Source organism: Embiotoca jacksoni, unplaced genomic scaffold, assembly GCF_022577435.1.
Source record: "Embiotoca jacksoni isolate LCO1_2020_lvr unplaced genomic scaffold, fEmbJac1.0.p SCAF_8, whole genome shotgun sequence".
Taxonomy (NCBI): domain Eukaryota; kingdom Metazoa; phylum Chordata; class Actinopteri; family Embiotocidae; genus Embiotoca; species Embiotoca jacksoni.
In genome coordinates this window covers 20775062-20800014 of record NW_027185436.1, presented here as the reverse complement: position 1 = coordinate 20800014, position 24953 = coordinate 20775062, and the positions used below count along the sequence as shown (strand labels likewise).

At 45.2% G+C, this 24953-nt stretch overlaps 1 protein-coding gene across 9 annotated transcripts in view; it reads right to left on the bottom strand.

Annotated features, from left to right (window-relative positions):
* Window positions 1-24953, bottom strand: part of fbrsl1 (fibrosin-like 1) — a 269076-nt gene that overhangs the window by 4197 nt on the left and 239926 nt on the right. For 3 of the 9 annotated variants that reach the window (XM_069178416.1, XM_069178420.1, XM_069178419.1), the window contains 11 exons: window positions 12756-13191; window positions 11679-11941; window positions 9473-9723; window positions 5931-5981; window positions 5640-5735; window positions 3843-3914; window positions 3579-3608; window positions 3207-3278; window positions 2337-2469; window positions 1424-1507; window positions 110-193 (listed from right to left, as the gene is read on the bottom strand). In XM_069178416.1, coding sequence (XP_069034517.1) covers window positions 110-193; window positions 1424-1507; window positions 2337-2469; window positions 3207-3278; window positions 3579-3608; window positions 3843-3914; window positions 5640-5735; window positions 5931-5981; window positions 9473-9723; window positions 11679-11941; window positions 12756-13191 — 1572 coding nt within the window. Of the gene's footprint in view, window positions 1-109; window positions 194-1423; window positions 1508-2336; window positions 2470-3206; window positions 3279-3578; window positions 3609-3842; window positions 3915-5639; window positions 5736-5930; window positions 5982-9472; window positions 9724-9894; window positions 10056-11678; window positions 11942-12755; window positions 13192-24953 lie in introns of all 9 variants that reach the window. The other 6 variants (XM_069178423.1, XM_069178417.1, XM_069178418.1 and 3 more) reach the window with 6 other exon arrangements.

The window sequence follows — 24953 nt, the reverse complement described above, 5'->3', positions numbered from 1 at the left end:
TGGCTCTCCCTGTGGTCTAACGCTGCTCTACTCTGTTCTGTTACTGGCCACAGGGGCCAGATTGAAGGGGGGAGCGGTGGAGGAGGAGGAGAGGGGGGCCAGCGCTTACCAAGCGAGGGGTTGCCTAATCCTCCGAAGGCACTGCTTGAAAGGTTGCCGAGGCCGCCAAAGGAACTGGAGCGACTGAAAGGATCTGCAAAATGCCAAACAGGGATTAGCAAAAAGGGGGGCTGGCTAGCGGTGCTCACCCCAACACCAACCCATTCCACTCGTCTTTTCTCTTACAAGCGAGCTGTGGTTTTTCAGCGCTGCCACCCGAGCTTTCTGCCTGGTAATCCTGCAGTGGCCAGGTAGCCTGGATGCTGGATTCACTGCCACTAACTGGAGTGGAGTGTCTCTGACCCTGCTATGGCTCGTGGACCTACACTGCTTGATGGGGGAATTTGGAGCGGAGCTGAAAATGGACTGTGGAAGGACAGGGGATTTAGGAGCTCTAACAAATTAGGCTAGAGGGAGCGCAATGATTTAACTGGGGAATCGGCGTGTGATGGACTTCAGTCTCCAAATTTCCAACAATAACACAAATATTTACCCTGAGAAGTCGATGAACAACCTTCATCAACTGATAATTTGCAGTCCCGTGTTAAATCAGCAGTAATCCACCAGGAAACGCAGAACGCATTAACAGATTAGGGTTCAAGGATTTTTTTTTTTTTTTTTTAGTTCTGGGGCTTGTTAACATATCAGAAAAGACAACAATTGAGAAATCTCCTCGGCCTCACACATGAATTCCCCCGATGGGAAACTTTTGTCGGCTAAATCTTCCTCCTCAGTGCACCATGTATTCATAAGCACAAATGGATTGATTGAAGGGCTTATTCCACGACATCAACTCGCCACTCTCAACCCAAACAGTGTCTCAGACAGAACAGTGGAAAATAAATGAAAAATAAAAACATTAAAACGCACACAGCAATCCAACAACATGAACTACCCACCGTTATTCTTATGAATTACAAAATCTGCTTTACAAGCTCATAGAAAATCGTGTCATACGTGTTGCTGCGCTGTGTGGAGTTAGTCCAAACAAATGAGAGATGACATCTAGGTCTGGAGGCTGGAAACTACGTCCTCTTTAATAACCCCAGACAGAGTTATTTAAGGGCTGCGCTATGAATCATACGGGCTGATTATAGGACGGCTACACACTCCATTACCGTAAACTACGAGTTTGCTCACGAAGTGCGGCAGCCGGCTGCGGCCAACTGGATACTATATTAACCTCGAAATGAACCTGAGATCAAAACTAGAAATATCTGGTTGCTCGTAATGTGTTTGAAACATGTGTGCAAAAAATAGAGAGAGTGAAAGAGAGAAAGAGTAGACAAATGTATAAAGAAATTGTAAACTTGGGGTTACTTACACTTACCTGCCAAATGGCTAGGAGGCAGGAAGCCGCTGGGGTGGGGGGCGTGGCCATATGGAGAGGGAGCTGGGTGTCCGGAGCCTATCAGAACAGAGAGGATGGAATGGTGTTATTACTATTATTATTATTATTATTATTATTATAATAATAAAATCAGATAACAATAAACTCTCTAATGGACCATGTGGAAGCAAGCCATAATTATTCTCCATTAAAATCAATCAGACTTCTGACCCTGTCATTAACCAGGGAATAAAATGTAAATATGAGTAAATATCAACAAATATATCTGCCACAGCATCACAAACTTGTTGAATATGAGTACAAGGTAAATTAGTTCAGAGATGAGTGATGCCAGAAAGTAAATCAGCAAATTATACTTTGCTTTTATTGCAGCTGTTCCATGTTTGTGTGTGAATCTATAGCAGCTTCAGTGAGGTCATTTCCTGAATGTGCAACAAGCTGGCCTCTTCCACAAAACACGGTTACCATCACCCATATTCCATGAATTGTTAATAAAAGAACCAATTACAGGAGTGCCTCTGACACACGACTGCATAATTACCAGTCAAAGGCCGTTCTCCTCTCTGTTGCCCTCCAACGCAGGGCAAATCAGTCAATTACCGAACTGAGAGTCATGCATATTCATAGACATATCTGTCTCCCTTTACTGGCAAAACATTTGCTATGAAAGCACTATAATTAAGTGAACATTGCATGAGTGGGAAAAAAAACCCCAATGCCATTTCATTTCAGGTTTATTTTTTACATGCAGTTATGAATACTCATTTGCATAAAGGAAAAAAAAAAATGGCACTGAAAGGCTTTGAGAATGGGATAATATAAGTGTTTTAAAGGATTTGCGTTCGTGTGGAGGGCGCAGACGGATACTGGGGGACACCGGACTGACCTGTGGAGGAGAAGAGGGGTCGTGCCAGGTCATGAGGGTAAGGGAATCCCGGGAAGACTCCTGGGGCTGGGGGTCGACTGAACAGGTCCAGCTTCCCATTCATGTCTAGTTTGTGAGGGTCCAGCTGCATTTGCTGTAGTTGAGAGAGGCCGAGACAAAGACAAAGAAAGTTCGGTCGGCAGGAAACAGCACCAAACATTTTCTAACAACAGAGTGAGTGGGATTTATCCTCGGCTACACTGGGTGAGAGATCAGAGAAGGACAGACACGTCAACAATGGCTCCATGTTGCCAATTCGGGCCAGCTGTGTTATAACAAATATATGTAAGCTGATTAGGGACACTAAATCCTTAGTAACGGGGAGTTCAGGGCCCAAGAAGGACTGACGCTGTCAGGCTAGTGCCATTAGCAGAGGATCTCCATGGCGAGGCCACACCGTCCTCTGTCAGTGAGAGGAGGATCTCCACACTGTTCACTTGTTGCATTTTGGTCAGTACAACTATTGCTGTAAATGTGGTCCATGATCTGTCAGATGGAGAGAGCCATGAATACAGCCGTGTAGTCTAACCTTAATACTGTATTTTGGAGAGTGTTACTTAAAGAAACACTCGAAGAAAGAAGACTTGACAAGAGGAGACATCATTTTTGTTGTAGTTCGTTTTTTTTACAGCCTTCTGTTTCCCACCCACATGGTCTCTGTAACACGATTCTAGATTATTCTACAGGTAGAGTTACAACTATGACATGAATGAGCCCTACTGTGTATTCAGTAAATAAAATATTTGGGTAATTACTCCATAACCAATATAGTGTATCTGGTTTTACATGACAACAAGACTCCTGCAAGACATCGTTATCCGTCTCACGCACCTTCATTTTCTGCTGGTGGTGGTAGATCTGCCATGCGATCTGGACATGCACTGCGCACCACTTGCCAGGTTTCTAAAAATTTAGAGAGAAACTGAGGTTAGCCTGCTGGCTTTGATATGGGGAGCTAAAAATGGATTTTGGCATTGAGACTTTCTGGCCAAACTACAAAGCGGGAACTCGTCAGAATTTTTCAACCAGGCAACGGATTGAGAAAAATCTAACCCTGACTTTAACCCAATACAGACCTCAAAGCTAAAGTTAAATGCAGCAAAAAGCCCAGCATTTGATGATGGTGAATTATCGAAGAATTTGTGGTTTTAGACTTTGTGGCCTGGCCAGAGAGATGAAGCATTTAACAAGGCATCGACTTACCCTAACAGATGTCCTGAATGGATCTGTTATCTGTATGGACAAACAGATAATCATTATCCTCGACAACAAAGATAAATAATCATCATGTAAAAATGTATATCCATCTTTTCAGGCACTTTGGATACATGTGTGCAGAGTGATGCATGAGGAGAGATGCATTCGCGTCTCTGTGTGACACACATATGCACTACATGAGGGTGGTTTTCACCAGAAGGAGCCGGAGCCAGAGCCGGCTGGCTGGGATGATATCGGCCTCATGCTTACCCGCGGATCTTTCTGTAGGAGTGTGTGAGGTACTGCTCCAGGACGTGCTGCCACGTCGATGGGATTAGACGCCTGACAGAGAGGGAGACAGAGAGGAGATACATGGCGATCAATCCAATATGAAGTTGTTAAAACATGTATGTAATATCTATGAAGAGTGAGAAAAAAAAAAAAAAAAAACGGAATACATCATATCTCTTATGCAAAAAGAACTGACCTCGTATAATAATTCTCAAATGAGCTCTGAGGCGTCTTATAATAGTACTTTTAATTGCATTTTTCATTTGATTCTTTTTTAAATACCCCCCTTAGAGAATGAATAAGAATGAGTATAGTAAAAGTGAAAACTACAACTATTATGTCCTCACAAACAAACTACTATTATGGGACTAAATCTTACGCGTCCGTGTTGCAGATACAGATGAATCATGTAAAAAAAAAAAAAAAAAAAAAAAAAAAAAATGATTCTGTTCTAAAACCACTAGAAGATCCTCCAGCTCATGATGCCAGCATCGCTTTCAACCCATATCCTTCCACAGTAGCACTATAGCTCTATAATCCGCTACGACTGCTGGCGTAAAGCTGATGTAGATAAATTTGCAATGACGCTTCGGGCGCCAAGCCGTGCCGCAGCAACACATTTCTGATCTTCTCATTTCTCTTTAAGTCTTCGGAGTGCAACCGACTAGATCAGCCTCATTAGTCTGTCCCTACATCGGGGATGGGATGATTCTGCAGGGTGAGCTGGCAGCACCCTCCTCCCCCACTCTCACCACCCCCCCACAAACAAACATACATCCCAAGCCCACCCCACCCACCCCCTTCCTCATCTATAAGAATACTTAGCAGGGGCTTTGGAGGCATAAGAGTGTTCCTTGAACCATCTGGAGGGGCCTTCGACAAAAGGGCCCCTCCACAACGGAGCCCACTGGGAATAGGGCCAACAGATTTAGGCCAGCTTTGATTGGTGGCTTACTCCAGGTCACAGCTCTGAGCATCTGCCAGACAGACTCCCACCCTCCCACGCCTCCACATCCCCCTGCATCTTCCCTCCTAAACAGACACACATCGCTTTCTCATCTTTGGCATGGCCTGTCATGGCTCAGCTCAGCACGGATATCTGATGCTAGTTCAGGTCCAGTCAAGTCTGATTGGGTATTATAATGATTTTAGATGTGACGCTTTTGTGACCCCAAACAGACAGCATGATGGGTTTTCTTTGGTAAACATACAATGGTAGTTAAGTGTAATGTGTAACGTTTGGTTTGTCATTGTCTCTGTTAATACACCCTTCTAGGATATTACTTTAATGACACATATTTTGTGTCATTTTTTGATACCGCAGTGGTTTTCATCCTAACCAAAAATGCAGCATTGCGCTTTTCACCTAAATGATTGGGTTATTTTATGGTGAGAAAACAATAACCCACGAGTGAGAGCTCTTACCATGCAATATGCCATTTATCAGATTTGACCATGTCCACAAACTGTGCTCCTTATTCCTTTAATACATTTCGTACATTAAGCGTGCACAGCCTTTTTGATCCATTCGGTGCCAAATATCAGTGAGAATTTCACTTGTTTTTACTCTGACAAACGGTGACTCCACTTGAATGAATGTCATCTTATGAAGAACAAAACAGTCAACTTGCATCTTAAAATGTTGGTGAGGCTTTTGTGCGTGATTTTGTTTCAACTGTGTACATGCTTGTGTGACTTCTTTTGTGCCCATGCTTGTGTAAATTCTCTGCCTGTTCGTATAGCTCATGGGTTGGAGGGTAGGGGTGTGGGTCTGACCTTGGGCTGGAAGGCTCCTTGCAGCGAGCTGAAGGGTCCTGAGTGTGGGAGCAGCGGGGGCATGCCTGGCATGGTTGGGGGGTAGGAGGGGAAGAACTGGGGAGTAAAGAGGAGGATGGGAGACACAGAAAGACACAAAACAAAAATCATACAGAGATACGTACAGGACTCAAGCATACGCACACACAAAGCCAGGATAAATGCTGTCATGGCAACATTCAAATATGTCAAATATTTGATTTGCCAAATGCAAATAACACATTTAGATAAGGATGACTAAAAGAAACTCACGTTTGAATGTCTGATGAAGGGATTGTCCAGTTTGGGGGTGTATTTGTCGAACTGGAAAAGATAAGAAAAGAAAAGAATTAGGAAACCAAAGCCCAGAAAAAGATCTTCTCTACCACAATCCTTCATGCAAAAGCCTTCTTTAATAATAACGTCTCATTATTTTTACATTACAAAAACAAAACACATGATCAACATCTGTAACTGGGTAATAAGCCGGGTTGGATCCAGAAGAATAAGCCCCAGGGTAAAGCAGCTGGCTTGCACTGGTCATGGGTTTACTTAAACAGCACGGTCAGATAGGCAGTTAAATCGCGAACAATACGAGCGCTTCAGCAGACTGCCAAGATGAAGACAGCCTGCATGATTTTCCAATTGAGCATACAGACACTGGGCGTGGAGGCCCAGCTCAGGGATCAGACCCTTTTAAAACCAGACCAGTTGCTTCTATTCACTGGAAAATTTGCAGAAATGTGAATCTAATTGCTTTTGACTGCTATGACTTTAAATTTTTTTTTTTTTTTTATAACAAGCCACGATGGTATAGGCGGGGAGGGAACATATAGCTGTTTTTTAGCTTTAGCTGTGCATAAAATTATGGACATAATGTATGAAGCCTGTGTGAGCAGTCTCTCTTATATGATTGAAAATGACTTGAGTAGATGACATTTGCAACACTTCGGGGGTAATTTAAGACAAATCTGACTGACTGTCCATCTCGACACGGTAAACTGGTGTGAGGAAACCTTTTTGTGGCAGAGCTTATACGTATCACAATCATTTCAACTGGAATTTACCATATAAAAACTGTGTGGTTATGGTAAAGAATGTTTTCCACCATGCCCTGAACACATGTGAATCCAGTCAGTAAGCCGAGAAGGACAGGGGGCAGAGAGAGAACGGAGAACGTTGCCCTGTGTATGAATGGGAACTTTGTGTTTCTGTTCTCTAGCCAATACTGCTTCTCTATTTTGAAAACGGCTAATTACAAGTGACAGTAACTTATTCCGAGTCCACAAATACACAAACCATTTGCAGGTACTTTTTGCGAGTGTTTTCACAAAGCTCTCTTGGCAGGCGCAGATGTTTTGGGTTTACATAAAACGGGAAAATGAATGGGTATGAATCAGATTTTCTGTGTGCGCGCGTGCTGCGACACGGGTGGTTGGAGGGGGAGGGGGGAGGGGTAGCGGGTGCAGGGTTGGCTAAGCTGCTGGTGGAGACACCGGGTTTGGGTCAGGGGTTTCTCTGGTGAAGCGGAGCCATTCACATCTGCACGGAAAACGGCAGCGATTGCTGCTGCCGGCCCTGTTTGAGGACGATAATGGGCCCAAATCAAAGACAGACAGCTTATTGAGAGGAAACGCCACGCCAGCTTCCGAGCTCATTAAACAGCTCCTCTGCATCTCTGAAGGCGCGGCCTGTTTAATGTCTAACACTGGAAAAGGTTTTTTTTGGCCGGTTTATGGCCTTGTTAAAAAAAAAGAAAAAGAAAAAACACAAACTCGTGCCCTAATAATTTATGGTGGCTGTCACAGGTTTATAGTAAACAGCTTTAGCTAATTAAAGCTTGATATTTCATCTTCTAACAATTAAGGATATTCCTTGTCCAAAGACATGGCAGGGGCGAAGGGGCGGGCATTCAGTGCTGCCATTTGGCAAGCCAGCTGCTTGAGGGCGTAGAACAATAAACAAATATAGAGGCTTCATAATTTCATTAATTACAGCCATTAGCCAAGGGCTGTTACATAGTTGAAATGACATGGGGCGTCTAGAGAGCAGGAGGAAATAAAACTGAGAGGGAGGGAGGGAGAGGGAGAGAGAGAGAGAGAGAGAGAGAGAGAGAGAGAGGGTGCACAACTGGGAAATACTTGGTGTTTCTATTCATGAAAAAAACAGTAAAAAGAACCACCACATCATCATTACTGCTGCATCTCTAAGCAACCAACATAGAGGAGAAAAACAGCATTGTTACTGTGGGGAATGAGGGAGGGAAGAGGGGGGAGGTGAGGGGAGAAGGCATAAGTTAAGTAACAATAACACCAAAACAACAACAGCAACAACAGCAGAAGACACGAATGTCAGTCTCAAATCCAACTGAAACAACAGAAGAAGAGATGGCGGGTGTGTACATCATAATGCCAGAATTAGTGAGATGGAGAAAATCGCCTCTTTCATCTTCAAAGCGAGGACTGAGTGGTGTATATAATTCCTACCATGTCAGGAATGAACACCAGATAACAGCACGTGTGTGTAGGCTGAGAAACATTCGAAACATTTTCCATACTTATCCGAGACCGCGCCGTAAATACCAGAGCTTTGATTTCTAATGTACAGGATGAGGATAATCTCGGAGCGCGGCCTTAATGGGACCACAGGCTCTTAATCAGAAGTCGTGACATGATGGATTAGATCTATTAGACTAATGCCAAAAAGCTACAAATGGGGACCCGTCTTAATCGACCGTCAGAGATTGCTCTGCATTTGAAATGATGGATGAATAGTCATAACCCTTTTTTCCACTGTGCTAATCTGAGAGCTGCCAGTGTTGAACCCCTCCCACCCCCACCACCACCACCACCCTCCCCACCTCCTCTCTCCCTCAGCCTTGATGGCAGTCAAAGCACGGAAGCAATTAGAAACATTATCAAAACATTTTCACGGTGATGTCACCCCCCCCCCCCCACCCTCTATCCGCAATGAAGTCATCTGACTGACTGCAAAGCTTTGAATTTGTCATTGGAAAGTATTGGTTGCCGTTGGGGCTGTGCGCACACACATACGTCTGCAGGAATGCACTGTCACGCACGCAAACTCAAGACACACACACACACACTCGGATCTCTTTGATGGCGCCGTTGTTCCTCTTCGTGGACAGGCAAATGAAAACATTTAAAACCATTTAAGACACATCCATATGCAAACAATTGAAAAGCCTGCCTTCAGGCAATCTCCCTTTTTGATCATCAGCAATAACCGAACAGCAAAATCTATGTGAGAGTTAAGAACAGTTTAAATGAAATTTGGTAATCAGCCGGCTGGCGGACAGGCCATGAATCAGACAACGGCCTCGATGAAAAGTGGACGTACAATTAAATGTAATTCCATTTTGGTTGAGGAAGTTGCAGAGCATGAAAGAATTTATGTAGTTGGTTGGATTTGACCGACATCAGCGACAAGTAACTTGTATCTGGGACAGACTTGTGGACTTGCTGGTGTGTGTGTTTGTGTAACGGGAGGTGGCAGCCAGTGAGCCGTATCAGCCCAGCATTTTCCCTTATTAAAGCGGAGCCAATTAGAACTTCCCTGTTTGTTGTCAGCAGGACGGTCTGCAGAAATCAAAGAGCAAAATTCAAACTGAATGTGTCATATTTCTGGAAGGGGAGGGGGGGCGGGGGGGAGTTCCTGCAGCTACGGGACATATTTGGTAAATTTCGGGGGTAAAGAAATAAAAAAGGGAGGAGTTGATTGAAGAGGAGATCGGGTGGGGTGACAGGCGAGTTGGTGGGAAGTTGTGGGAGCTTTTATTTTTTACTTATCCTCACATTTCTGGCTTGGGTACGCACCATGGGGGGTGCGGTGGGCGGGGTGAGGATGGCGGCCGGGGGCAGACTGGCGGGGAAGGGCGTGAAGGTGTGCTGGTGGGTGTGTTGGTGCTGGTGCATGTGCTGGTGTTGGTGAAATTCGGCCCTCAGGAGTGACACGGGGGCCAGCGGCGAGGCGGAGGGCCCCCGGCCCCGCTCTGAACTCTGAACCAGGAAGCGGTTGTTCAGCTCCTGCCTCAGGAGGTCATGCTCTGCAAGAAAGGAGAGCGAGGGGAACAAAAAAACAAACAAAAAAAACAAAACAAAAGAAAGAAAGAAAACAGGGGTCGGGGAGGGAAGGGGGGGACACAAGAAAAAAAAAAGGCACGGGCGCCCAGTCAGTCTTCACAACAAGGGTAGAAGAGAAGAAAGAAAATAGTCACCTGGCATTCTCTGTTTCTCCAGCTCATGCTGTGAGGGTTTTCTACGTGGGGACTCATTGGTGGTGGTAAGAGAGTTGCCTGTGACAATGTGCCAATCAGAATCCCCGAATGAGGCTGGCAATACATGATTGGTTGGTTGAATGATATCAACAGGCTGGTATCTAAAGACAAGAGAGAACCAAGAGTCATCCCAGCAGAAAACACACACACTCTTGCCCTCTATTAGAAAGTCAATGCACAACTGGCATATTTATGACATATTTTGGAGACACCCGTCATCGCTGGAGACGTTTTTTTTTTTTTTTCTCTAATTTTGCAGCATGAAATTGCCTCTTTTGATGAAATTGTTGAGCATATAATTAAACAGTTACAAATCACATGTTGTTGGCAAAAGAAAGCTTAATTCTGGTTGCCGAGGTCGCTCAGCCTAAGTGCATCATTTCTCAACATATGACTGGTAAAGTGCTGCTTTCAGTACTCCGAAGATGTCTCCAGCTGTGATGGCTGTCCAGTTGTTAGCTGACATTTTCCAGTGACGCATCCACTCCCTCCTACAGTGACCGTTTGACATTTTACAAATTTCTGGGCCACTATAAATACAGTCCATCTGAGATACTGATTCATGGTGTTCTCAACCAGGGACCCTAAGACCAGACATTTCCATTTAAGATTCTGTTCCAATCTGTTTTGCCCAAGAGTGATTTTTCATGCGAGCCCTTTTCAAAATATTTCAAATTATTTATGAGGTTATTTGAGGTTATCAGTAGCTGCTGGATTAAATGGACTGCATTGCTGATATCGACAACTAAAACGTTATAGAAACCTCCAGGACAGAGCCCTAAGTGGTTTCCTATTGTCTACTGTGTTATTAGTATCCCATGTGCTATACACAGTGCTTTAGAGAGACATTCAAAATTTTAATTTAGTATTCACTACGTAAAGGAATTGTTGACATCATTTTAAGTAATGGAATCGGAAAAGAAACTTAAAGCAATCTTTTCATCACAAGACAAAGCTCTTATTAACCAAAATGTGTTTTCCTTTCACAATAAAGGCAGTCAGTGCCACCTTGTACATTGAAATAGCCTTCTCTTTTAAAATCAGTAAAGGAGAGACATACATACATTTAGAAATTTAAGATATATAAATATATAAAAATATGAGCTTGGATGTAACTTACTCTGCACTATATCAAAGGATAAATTAGTCAAAGATTTTAATAAATGAGCACTTACCAGATCAGCAAATCATACATGAACACTTGACTAGCTTCAACACTGTTTAACAAATTTAGTGACATCATTGAAGACTAGTCATCCAGTTAGAATACACTGGAACTGCAGGAGTTTATGCATGTAAATATTTGTAATGAATACAGAGGAGCTGTGCAGCCAATTCTTCTACAGCTGAATGTAAAATATATGCTGGAACATAAAGTGGCCATCACAGTAGAAAGCATACAAACTTTTACATGGCCTGTGTTCAGAATGTAAAGATACTATGTACATACAATGTTTCAGACGCGTATTTAAAGATGTAGTTAAAAGGAAGTTACAAGTTTAAGAGGTCCGAAATCTGTTTAATAGAGACACTCCCGATAAAGAAATGTCAGAAATTATTACAATAAATGTTATCCCTGTTTGTAATTTTGTCAAAATGTGTTATATAAATATCATATCAAATAGGAGCAGCAGTGAAAGCCAGTGTTGGTCCTTCTAGAGCTACCATGTGTCTTTATGTCTGCACTGACGCTATCATGTAGCATTTGAGGAGCACGGCTTTACCTGGGTAGGGGGTGCCGGCAGGGTGCCCGGGCACCACTAAGCTATTGGTCGGTAAGGTCGGTGGTGGCGGCAGTGTGGCTGGGGTTGCAAACATGGCCGAATGGCGATGGGCCGGACTCCGTAGGGAGGAATAGTGCGAGGTAGAGAGGTTGGCTATGGAGAGAGGCAAGGAGGGGGCCGAGGACGGGAGCCCACTGAGGTGGTGGTGATGAGGGGAGGGGGGCAAGTGTTGTTTGGGAAGACCCAGTGGACTGCTCCTGTGGCTGAAGATTTAACAGAATACACAGAAGAAAAAAAAACATACAACATTCTTCATTAAAATAATAATAAATTAATTACGTATTACGTACATACTGTGTTTTATTAAATCATATAGAGTTTGGTCAGAATGTATACGTGTTTCTTTGTCGGTAGCTCAGTGTTAGTTCAGCTGCACTGATGATATGTTTGACACTTTGCTTTGACAACATAAGAATGATTTTTCTTATAACCCTTCTGATATTGAATTAAGGTGAGAAGGTTGAGGTGGAATGGGAAATAGTCGGCGATGCTGTATGTACTGCCGCGCCGCTCAATGAAAAACAGTAAATCTGACAGCTGGTTATTGCAGGTTTGTGAGGTGGAAAATCAATATCCACATGACGACAGTCAATACTGTGTGAAATATACAGTAAAATTGTATATTGGACACATTATATTAATTGTACATTGTATAAGTTACATGTAAAATTGCGCATTCTTGAAGGTTATTTTATCCCTCCTTCCAACAGTCTTTCAGAAACACATTAAAGGAAAGTGGTGGTGTCTGCAACGTAAAACCCTGATCAGGTACAAAAGGCGAAACAGTGAAAGTGAAGACAGCTCCCTGGATGCTGAATTTCTGCTCCCTCATTGTTATTGCACTGAGATCTCTGGTGGTCTTACACACCGATCTCAGCTGGCTGCCGAATTTGCCACTATTACAGCTCCAGTGTGTGTGTGTGTTTTAGGCAGGTTTTTACTCTTAACTGTTAGTGGGACGCCATTTCTAGTGGATCTCTGCCGCAGTAATAAAATACGTGCATTTAACAAATTTACCTGATGTCGTGGAGGCTGTTGTACTGCAGCGGGTGATGCACTTGGTGGCTGATTACTGGCCGTGCGTGGTGCTGCAGGGGAGGAAAAGCACGGGGCTCCTGGTGCAAGTGTGGGTGAGGAGGGTGTGGGTGAGGAGGGTGGGGCTGAGGGTAGGGCTGCGCCCTCAGCAGGGGAGGGGTGGGGACAGGGGGTGGAGGTTGCTGCTCCTTCTTGACACTGAGAGGAGGCGGGGTGGGAAGGCGCGACCTCGGGGGCTCTGGGGGGGCCGCCGCTGCAGCGGGGGCGGGGGAGCCCGTGGGTGCCGAAGCCGGCGTGGGGCTGGGCACGGGAGGCGCGAAGGGCACCTCGCTGTTGCTCTGCTCCTGGCTGCGCTGGAGCCCTGAGACTTTGGCTGAGCTACAAGTCTTGGACTCGGGACTCTCATTCGTTGGCACACCTGGGAAGAGAGAAAACAGCAGAGAAGAAAATGAGTGAAAACCCAGTCTGAAAAAGTTTGTCTGTCTGTGGAAATTAAACCATCTTAGTCGTTATCCTACTTGGTTTGCTTCAGAAGCAGCGAATACATAATACATTAAAGGATAACCGTTTGCTGCCCTTCTATGGCGTCTTGTCAGAGGAGCATACGTGAGCAACGTTCTTCAAAGATGAAGTAGAAAATAGCTCCCTTTTCCTTCTTTATAATGTTGTCCCACTGTCTCCTGCCAAAGGTTCCTCTTGTTTCCCTCTCCCTAGGTTCCATTAAGTGTTTAATCAGGTCATTTTCATGCTTGACTATAATCAGATGATCCAATTTCTTCCCGCGATCCAGTCAGTATGAATAAATCACAGCTAATTAAAGTTAAATGTCGGCCCCCATTCAGGGCTTTGCTGAGCACACAATCTGGCATGAAATAATTATGTTTCAATTGTGCTGTGAAGAGAGATCGTGGCCCCTTATCTTGGCCTCTCTGCCACGCCGTCTTTCTATCCTCCCTTCCTGTTCTTTCAGGGGATATGCGAAACCACAGCGAAGCACTCTGAACTCCACCACTTTGTCTTTACCATTCATCAGGGGTCTTTTCAACAGACGAGAAGCTTTTTCTCATCAGCATTCCACCGAACAACGACTTTTCATACTCAGGCTGTTGCAATTTAATGACTGTAATTATATGCTGTTGTAGCAGGAAAATAAAAGTGTCAGAAAACGCAGCATCTCGACACCCTTCACGGACAAAGAATCTCATAGCACTTATGAATCCTAATGAAAAAGACAAGACGTTTGGTGATCTTCCACCTCTACTCACAGGTAAATGAAAAGCAAAATGGGGCAAAAAAAGAAATTGAGTTTGACGAGATGGTGGAGCTACAGCTACAATAGCAAAATTACCGCTATAGAAGCTACTGGTGGAATTAATTTTAAGCACATGCACGGGAACATTTTTTTGATAATGGAGGTATTCACACATGCATGGAGACAGATAGAGACAGAGGGAGAGGGGAGAGAGCCCGGTGGTGATGACACTCTTAGCGGCTCTAATCTACAGTTAAGATGCAGCAGTACTTCACTCAGAAGGCTTACTAGCGCCTCAATTAAAAAAGCTCCACGGGCACTCTCGACGGTAACAAAAAAAAAAAAAATGAGAAGAGCAGGGAGCTGCTGTCAAGCCAGTGAGAACTCAACATGCAGCCCGCTAATGGAATATCCAGTCCCTATTAACAGCCTGCTTAATCTTTCAAGGATCCTAACACCCATAAAAAGGCCAATAAAAAGGCAAGGCAGAGCTTTTATTTTTTTTATTTGTTGAGCTCCCCCTCCCCTCACTCCTCGCATTAATGGGAGAGCTGGGGCTGGCTAAAGTGTCACGATTTTCAAATGAATTCTGGGGTCCAGGCGTATACAGACCTCCAGATTTACGGGGGTCTGGGACTCGGATTAATCTGTCAGGCTCTCGTTCCCGCGAGCGAGAGAGAGAGAGAGAGAGAAAAGAGGAAGACTCGAGGCGACGACAGGGAGACAGGCGCCGACAGACAAACAGAGGCGAAGAAGCAAATATCCACAGTCGAAATGTCGCCGTTGGGTGATGTTGCCGTGGCAACCGGTTCTCCCAGACACAATGCGAGGCAAGTGATACTGAAATGAAGTCTCACTACGACCACTAGGAGATCGAGGGGGGGATTCTCATACTAATGCTGGCGAGCCGGGGCCACTGCGAGCACCGGGTTATCTTAATGATGATTCTAATGGGCTCTAATGGAGGCAGTGAGATATCAGCTCAGACCAAGACATCGCTCATTAAAATCACTCAGAAAGCTGAAAGACACTCACACACAAATGAACAACACAGAAGATGGACACGGAAAAAAAAAGTTATCAATGCAAAGGGCACTGCAAAGGGAGAAAAATCTGGCAAAATTTGTTGCCGAAAGCAAAAGGCATCATTTTAATAACGCCTTTTTTTCAGAAGTGACGGCAACAAACTGGAATGCATTCCTGTTATATAAGCATAAATACAGCGTTACTCTGTGACAGCTCTTTAAACTGCAGGTGTTCCTGCATCTTTAGCAGCAAACAGGCTGCCGTGCTGAGTGAACAGCATAAACAGTTTACGGGAATACCTTTGTTTCTTTGATTACTTTTTAATAAGTGCTCCAGCAGCAGCCATTTTGAGTGCAAAGTAACAATACGACAGCAATGCCTCTGACACATGTCACCTAAGGGCGAATGCAGCAAAATATCAGCTGTTTTTTCGGCAAACATTGCCACAAAACCACAGAACTGTCTGGTGGAGTTTCAAGCACTTCAGCAAACTGCCAAAATCCTGCATTGTTTTCTTCTTCTTTTCCTCAGGACATGGAATAACACTTTCCCTGGAATCACATGCTGAGGAAAACAGTAGGCAAGCCACAGGCAGTCATGTGAAACAAATGCCATACTAGTGTCTGTACAAAAAAAAAAAGAAAAAAAAGAGAAAAGTGTTGTCCTGAAGCCTTGCCCTGCAAACCTGAGCAGATGGTGCGAGTGAGTCAGGCAGGTTGGAGGGCAGCCCAGTGGTGGTGGGGGGGTGGCACCCCTCTCCCGTGAGCTGGGTTAGTGCACCACGGGGGACAGAGACATTCCCCAGGGGGGTGTTTGGCAGGTCTGCTCACCAGATGACATCTCATCCCAGTATTGATCTTTTTATAGTTGTTCCTGTGGCCCTGCTTACTCAGGGGAATCGGCCTCGCCTTGCGCGCACGTGCCTCGCTCTGCTGTGATACGGGTTTGGGAGCTGGAGGGGCGGACACGGGAGGGACGCGGGGACTGAGGTAGCAGACGGACAACAAGCCGCTGCGATTTGCTGGTGATGACTGATGTGTCCAGCGGGGAATCCGGGGTGAACGCAGTGTCGCTAAACAGCTGTTCCTGCCGTCGACATCCTTCACTTGTGATCCCGTTTGTCCCCGCGGAACATCTGGAGAGCTGGCGCTGATCTGGTCCTATGTGGCCTTTACGCAGCCAGATGGCCCGGCTTGGAATGGCTTGGACTAGTCTGGAAATGCTTGGCCCTGAGCAGGACTACGATAGGTTTAGTTGTCATCATCTAAGGGAAGAACGGCTCCTCCCCGTGACTAGGAAACCCCTCTGAAGTAAGAACACAAATCAAACCCGGCAGAAAAGCACCGCACACATTTGCTCTGAAATTCTTTGAGCTGTAAAACTAGCCTTCACTTTGAAGCTTTTTTTCAGCCACTTTATTTCAAACACACCTGGCTACCTGCAAACGGACCCAGCGACCTGATGAATGAGACGAGGGCTCTAGAGAATGTCCTCATTTGGCCTCCAACTACAACCCTCAGAAGGCTATTGCTGCGCATGCAAATAAGTGTTACATAAATTACCTGCTCACCACTGAAACCGATGCCAGCATATACAACAGCTGGGGAAACAGAACCTGTATGCAAAAACCCTTTTCAGATTAGATACGACAATATGCAAATTCTCCCTATGACGAGGGGATGTCGGGGGCTAAAAGAAGCTTAAGGCCACTGGGTGTTCTCATTTACTAGGCAAACACTGCGGTTCACTCCCTTCACAGCTTTGCCAAAGCATAAACAGACAGGGCACTGATAAAATAAGGACATGAAAAGACAGATATTTAAATACAGCGGCGTATCTGCTGAAAGACGTTGGAGGGTGCAGAAGGTATGTGAGAATGCACGCCGCCTTGATCCATCTCCTGCTGGCTCTGGTTGACAGAATATTCTGCTGCTCTTGACGGTTGAGCTCACAATGATTTGGTTTCTGTACCTCTCTAGACAAGCAATCTGCACAGAGCCAGGGCTTAGCTCACGAGTGAGTGACTGTGGAAGATGGCTATAACAGATACTGGCAGAAGGCAGGAAACCGCAGTCTTGCCAATCAACACTTCATTGCCGTGAGGTATTCAGTCATAAAAAAATAAAAAATAAAATAAAGGCGGGGTGATTTCAACAAAATGATTTTGTATGAGAGGAACAGAAGGGCTGAGCAGTGTTGAATCATCTTTCTAATAATAAAATCATAGGAGAAATTTGCAGTGGCTTGCTTTCCCTCACACTATTTAATCTGCCTCAAGCATCTCCAAGCTGGTAACGAGGGGAGCCAAGGCGACATTTTTGCAAATCACTCAGAGATGTTAATGGGGGAGTGGACGGGGAGAAAGCCGGCCAAGATAGCTAAAGAGTGGGGACAGCTGGCACGTTTTGCTTATTTCTCTCTGTCTTTGCTGCAGCTGACAAAGGAGTGGATGGCACCAGAACGGGGATGGGTGTTAAGCTGTAACACGTTTACAGTCAAAGCCCAGGCATAAATCGGGAACCTAATGTTCATTTCAGAGAGTTGGCAGCACGAGCCGAGGGATGAATCAGTTTTTTCCTGTGCGTATCAGATCCCAATTCAAACTCCAGCCATATGGTGCAGGACACATATGCCAGTCACCTCTCACGGCGCATATGCCGATTTTGTGGATGGGAGGCAAATTTGAATGGGAGAGAAGAGAGTGAGAGAGAACAACAGAGGTCTAGATGTTGACTGTCCAAATCCTTTAATATCATACATGGTCCAGTGGTGCTCTAAACGCAGTGTTAAACCGTCATTAACCCCTGGCTATAAAGTGCAGGATGCCCCCACACTCCCACTTCCTTGCCCCCACCCCCCTGCTCCCCGCTGAACTCCTGTGCTCTGGGACAGCCATCAGTCTCAGCTTCTTATGAACACAGCTGGGTCGTCTGAGGTCAGTGCCACCGGGTCTCTCCTAAATAAAAGGGTGGACATCTTGGAACTTTTATCAGAAAAGCTCAAGTCTAATGGTTCCTCTGACACGGCCCACCCTGCCAGCCAGGAATTTGACCCCTTTCACTGTCGCTGACCCATCACCCACCCCGCTGACCCTTCTTACCCTGCAGCCGCTGCGGACAGACAGCCAACAAGCAGCGACCGGGAGGGAGGGGTGATTTGAACTTTAAGGATGAATTTTGTGTTGAAAAGAAAGCGGGGGTGAGCCTTCGGGAGTTATTTGTGCAATGCTGCAAGCACTAGCCTTATCATTTCATTAATTAGCATGACACGCCTGCCTGATGGACCTGAACGCCGCAGCAGCAGCTGTCTCAATTGATTACAGCAGTGGACGTGGCGCTGCAATTATTGAGGTGACTGGAGACAACGCCTGCCACTTCTAATAAAGGACTTAACTCCTGCTTCCCACATCACAGCACAGCGGTGGGAGGACAGTGGCAGCCTCCCTGTGTCTCCCATACCTTTAAGACCTTTTCAGAGTCTCTCCACGGGCTGCCGTGGAGCTCAGTGTGGGCTGTAGTTCTTGAGCAGCGTGTCAGCTTTACTTAAGCTCGCATAACGCCTGAACAGTATCACTTTGGTGCCCCACAGGAAAGCATCCTCTATTAGCCCACCAGCTGGCTCGCAATCCACAGAGAATGGAAGAAAAGGCGATAGGAATGAAAGAGAGAAGGAGAAAGAATGCAAGAGACACAAAGACAGAGAGCTTTTGCCAGGAAGCTTCAAGTCCAAGCAGAGAAACGGAGGGAGTGAGCGCTCAGCAATGTAAACAGAAGGGCTGCTTTCCAGCCTCATTTCATGTATGAACATGCATGAAGCCCACATGCCTCTAAGTGGATATAATATTATCTTTCAGTGCCGTGCTGATTACTTCTCAATAGGATGGAAATGGCTGGGTGAAAATCCTTCAACACATCTTAAGTGGCATGACAGTAGGCTGAAAGAGCCTGCATGTTGTTCTTCTCCTCCTCCTCCTCCGTCTCTGTTTTCACTCCTCACTCTGAAAGCAAAGCAACAATCGGAAGCTGACAGCTCCTAACGGTTCACCATACCTCATTCACTGTTTTGACATGTGCAGCCGTTGCAGTTTAGCGCATTGAAAGGGGAAGGACAAACATCTTCCCCGACATATCGCATTTCCTCAAGTGTTTTGCAGATACGGGGCTTTGTCCGCACGAGTATCACAATCTGTGGTTTAGACTAAGACACTGCATTCACAGTGGCCATTTTCATGATGTCAAATAAAACCCTGTGACAGCCAAGAATGCTGAGGCAGCTCGCTTTATCAAGGGTTGGTTTTCTAAAGGTGGCACCGGCTAAAAACAAACTTCTCCTCATCAACCACTGCCAGAGAGCTGAATCATCAATCAGCCACCACATTTCTTTGTCTTGTCATGTTTACATGTTGAAGCATCCTGTTATTACAGACCAGAGCTTCTTGTCTTCACCAATGCTGATCAAAGTCCAGAGCTGCTTCTCTAATCATTCAAGAGCCCGTCAGTGGAGCAACTTTTTATGTTGTAAATTACAACATGCCACAGGAATTTCATCACTAAAACAGTCTACGCTGCTACAGCATGAAAAAAAACAGCTGCAGCAGAAATATGTAAGTTTAAAATAATAACAAAGTTAATGGAAAGGATTCAGTCAATTCAGAAAATACACCGTTGATAAGATTCAACACTAGAGCCTTAAATAGCAACTGTATTACATTACTGATGGATCTGACATCTTTCAAACATGATCTTTTGTCTGACCCACACTTAAAAGCTCAAAGTTATTTCATTAATTATAATATAAAGCAGCAAATATTCACATTTACGAAGCAAGAACCAGGGATTTGGCATTTTCCCCTTCGATATTCGCATGAATGCAGGCCTATCAAAAATATAATTTGACCAATAAAAACCTGAATTTGCCATTTACCATTTTATATACTCTCTGGTCAACTGCAGATCTTCAGTATATTTCAAATTTCTCTCCCAGTGATGGCGGATGAAATGGGGTCTTAAGATCTTAGTGGACTTTTTCGTCTAAAAATAGCACCCCAGTGTGCATTAAAGTGCTTGGGCTTCAGTTTCTCATATCTGCCGGCCCCCGGGGAAACACACTGTCCAGTATAGACCCATTGATGTAATCAATGCCACTTCTATAGGAGGATCCTGCTCCTGAGCTGCTCCTGGGGTACTGCTGGGTAATTAGGCTTACAGATGGAGACCCAGCAGCTGCTGAGGACTCGACCAGAACTGCCATTTCCCCCCCTGCTAATGGCTACATGCCAAAAGAGCTGCGTTCGTATGAGCGACGAGCCTTTTTCTTGCAGCGGTCAAAAGTTTGTGATATCACAAAGTGAAAACTTGAATTTTTTTTAGGGGGTCGATAAATTACATGTCAAGGCTGATGACACACTCAAGAGGACAGAGGTGGAGATGTTTGAAATAGATGTCATACAGAGCCTAGTTAGACAAACACAAACAAAAGCCTTCTGAAAAGCACTCCTGTCCCAACCGCCTCGTTCTCCACCACCGCAGGAAGAATGACAATTGGAGGCTGTATCAGGTTCGCAAACATTCGCTGTCCTTCCTCGCACCTCATTCATCATTCTTGATTAGAGGGAGAGAGCATGACCGAGAAAGAGGGATAAAGTAACCCAGACCGGGGGGAGAAAGAGGGAGAGGGATGTGAGTTAATAAGGCGGAGGAGAGGAGAGAGGGAGCAGAGGGTACCGAGTTGTGTCAAGTAAACTAATGGAGACAAGGCCTGGATCCTGACCTGTGGGGCTGCTGCTAACCCGAACCCACCGCCGTCTGATCGCATCTCTGCTGAGCCCGAGCCACACACACACACACACACACACACACACACACACACACACACACACACACACACACACACACACACAGGTAGAGAATCTGGCCTCTTTGAGCTTTCGTGGACAAGGAACATTAACAACAGCCTGCACGTTTTTCAGGGCTGCTATGAGCTGCCGCATTTCGCTCTCGTGTTCCAAGTGCGGCAGTGAAAAATTGATTTGTTTGGAGTGTGAAGGCAGCGTGTCAGTTTGGGGAAATGTGTGAATGTGAGTATGTCTGTGAGGGGGGTGTGGGGTGGGGGGCTGCACGGTGAAACAGGAGGGAAATTGGACTCTGAAACGAGCCAAATCGCTTGTGAGATGAAACAGACTACACTGGGAAAAAAAAAAAAGAAAGAGAAAAAACAAAACAACACAAGGCCCCAGAAAAGTGTTGAGCAAGGCTGGCTGGCACAAAAGCAAAAAAACAACAACGCAGAAACAAAACAAAACAAACACACTTTTTCTTTCTGGTCGACATATTTCAGACTGCATATGACAAAAACAACACTGAAGGAGTTCAAAATCAAACCGCCAAGTGTGTCTGACTGTTTCATGAATCCATGTCGAAGCAGAGGCTCCACACCACATCAAACCCTGTAAATTCTCCTGAAAGCCTCCTCTCCCTTTAGCAGCCAGCGCTTAGATTATTGTGTGCAGCTAAAAGGTAAGTGCTGGGAGTGTCACACTTCAGAGTGTGTTTTAAGCACCATAAAGTATCAAGACCCAGATGGCTCATCCTCCCTGAAAAACATGTCCACTCTGCCTCGGCTCCGGTGGCACCTGCTACCAGGATTAGGTCAGTGCTACGCCAGCCCGCCGCACTAATACAGTGTGCCACAGCTGATAAGGAGCCCAAGGCCCTTAGGCACTTGGCCTGCACAAAACAGTTGATGTTGATACAATGATAGCTGTATCATTACTGATAGTGACAGCCACATATTGATCCTTTCCGAAAACATAGGCAGTCGTGATTTTGAAGTAATTTGCCACAGTTAGGTTTTGACATATGTAGTCGTTGGGAAGAGGAAAAACAGCGCATGTGGTTATAAAATGTGTCTAAATATTACATTTATGTGCCAATTATGCCCAAGTACTTAAAGAAAATAGACCCGAAGTACTTGTAATAATAAAGACTGTTAAAAAAAATATGAATTGTTTTAAATATTAATGTGCGGTAATACATAATTAACTTTAAGCTACTAATGCTGTACTAAAACTTATATTAAATGATAGAAATAGCATTATAAACAGGTTGTAAAAACTGCAAAAAAAAGCAAATATGAGTGAGACCATAATATCAGTGTAACCCTGGTCAGTGCTGCTGTTAGTGCCCCGTACACATTTATCCATGGGTTTTGTGTCATTGGAACAATCTCTCATGCTCCTTCCCAAAGCAAACAGCAGTGAAATCCCAGTCCTGCTGCTCGCCCCTCAACACAGCAGCACTAACTCAACAGTCAGGGAGGTTGGAGCCCATGCTCTGCTGAATGGGGTATTACAGTCAGTCAGAGGCCATTAGGGGCCCCACTGCCAGGGTCCAGTGCAGGGAATTCACCAGTAGCCAAAAACAACAGCCAAACAGATGACCGCTTCAATATTGGAGCAGACCACACTGTGCATGTTCCTTTTTTTTTTCTTTCCTTTTTTTTTTTTTTTTTTTTTAAACCTGAAACGGCCAGAATGCAGGCCCCTCTGTCTGAGCGAATTACCGCCTGTCTGTTAACAAACACTGGGACGATTAATGGCGTTCACGCCCGGTGAAATACACGACTGAACACAAGCCCTCTCTCAGCAGTGCGTGTCGAGTTACGTCTTTCACCATGTGTTGAGTTCACGGCTACTAGCTCGGCGCTATATCACAAACCGCTCCAACCCCGGCCCTCCGTCAAACCTACTGCACTAGCCCAAGCCTGCGCCACCACTTGCAGACAGAGTGGCTCTGATAAGCTACTGACAGAAACATTAATGCTAATATGCTACCGCAGGAAACGTAAGAAATGCTGAGCAAACACTAGGGGAGGACCACCCATCTGGAAATACTTGGGAAATACTTTCTATGACAGGCTGATGCTTGTGTGTGATTTGGGATTTTGTTTCCTGGGTTCATCTCCTTTCTCCACTGAATACTTTGGCTCAATCTTCTGATACTTGGATGTCCTTGTCTCTCATGGAATCTGAAGCATTTTACATCCGTTCTGTTCCTGGCGATGGGTTTTCCATCTTTATAAGCCCATGTGAACCGCTTCCCAAAATGTCCAATCGATTACAAGCATGTTTGTAATATCCATCTAGGCTGACGACTGTCCCCTTGCCAGTGATTGTACATTATCCAAGTGTCGTGTTTGGCCACAATCGCCTACCATCTGGCTTTGTCAATGAGCGTTACAGCCTCATCTGCAAACAACATTGGCTCTGAACCTCTCACAACACAGATGAGCTTAAAATGCACATAGCGAGGAACTGGGATCTTCAAACAAATACAGGGCGGGGGGAGGGGGGGAAAGCCCACTCTCGCTGGCAGAGTGACTGAAGCTTGGAATAAAGGATTAAAAAGCAAGAAAACCTGCGAGTGATCACAGGCGACACGCTTTACATTTCAGGCCTGACAGTCGTGATAAGACGTTGGTCATGTATTCTCATAAGTAAACAATGGAAATGCTTTCCACAATGCAGTTGGCTGTGTTTTCATTGGAGGAGGAGGAGGAGGAGGAGGAGGATTAAGATTAGACAGCAGATGTGATGAGGGCTGCTGCTCTATGGAGTTATCCTAAATTCTTCCATCCTCTTAAAAAAAAAAAAAAAAAAAATATATATAAAAGTAACCCACCTCCATTTTATCCTGTGTTGTTTCTGTGCTGAGATGATAGTCAGCCTGTGTTTCACAAGTTGGTCAGCTAACTGCAGGAGCTGCGTGAGCCTCTGATTCCTCGCTCGCAGCATCAGCTCGCTAAATACGCCCTCAATAAGACCTCCGTTTCTAGTGAAGCAGTCAGACAACAAGAATACAGGAAGACTGCTGCTTGCAGGCGGCGGGTTCAGCATGCCAGTCTGCTGCTTATAATAGACATTTATTGAATTATATTTCACTGTAATGTTTTGGCTTAGCTAAAGAGAATCACCATATCGAATAATATCTCAAACATTGTGAATGATCTCTCCCTGCTGTGTGCTTGCAGTTGATGTGAGCACCGAAAAATGTCTGCTGAGGTGTAAGTATCACCTCCGGGCCACAGCCACGGCAGAAACTCGTGCTTTTTTTTTTCTTTTCTTTCTGGCATGGGGCACACAATGCTAACAGTAGCTGAGGTGTAGTCGGTGAGAGGAATCATGGGCATGGAAAGGCCGGTGTAAGGTGGCATTTTAAGATGATCTGAAGGGACAACAGTGAGAGGCTGGGCCGATATATTTGCTTCGGCTTTACCTGATACACTGTGAAGCCCTCTGCGTAAACCAACAGTGAGATGGGAAGCCCAGCTTGGCGATGACACCCCAGAGTGTGCCAGCCCAAATGCTGGTCATGTCCCCTGACCACTTCTCCTAAATGTCCCTCGTGGCCTGTAGTGATTTTGTAATTGCTCCCTCCCCACAGCTGAAGCAGAATCCATATTCAGTCGATGAGCACAGAGCCACACAACGGAGGCTAATCATAAAGACTTCAACGTGACTCCCATTCTTTGATCACCACCCATGGGCTCACTGACACAGATGACAGGGACTGATAGCACTGACTGACAGGTGTCAAGCGTCCTGACGTATCAAGGCTGACACAGACGAGACAGAGAAACGCACTGATGATCTGACAGAGCTTCTGTTTCGAGAATGAAACTCAACCTCAGTGACCAAATGCTCTTTAAGGGGGCAAAGTTAATATTTGATGCACACTGAGCTCTTTGCGCAGAGCAGACACTTTTCTAATGGACATACTCGTGCTCTAAAGGGGCCACAGAGTGCTCAGGAGGTTAGCCTGAAATATCAGCAATGACTTTACAAGCCAGCTAATTGCTGTGCATAGAAAATCAGGGCCGCCTTTGAAAACAGGCGTCTTGTAAAA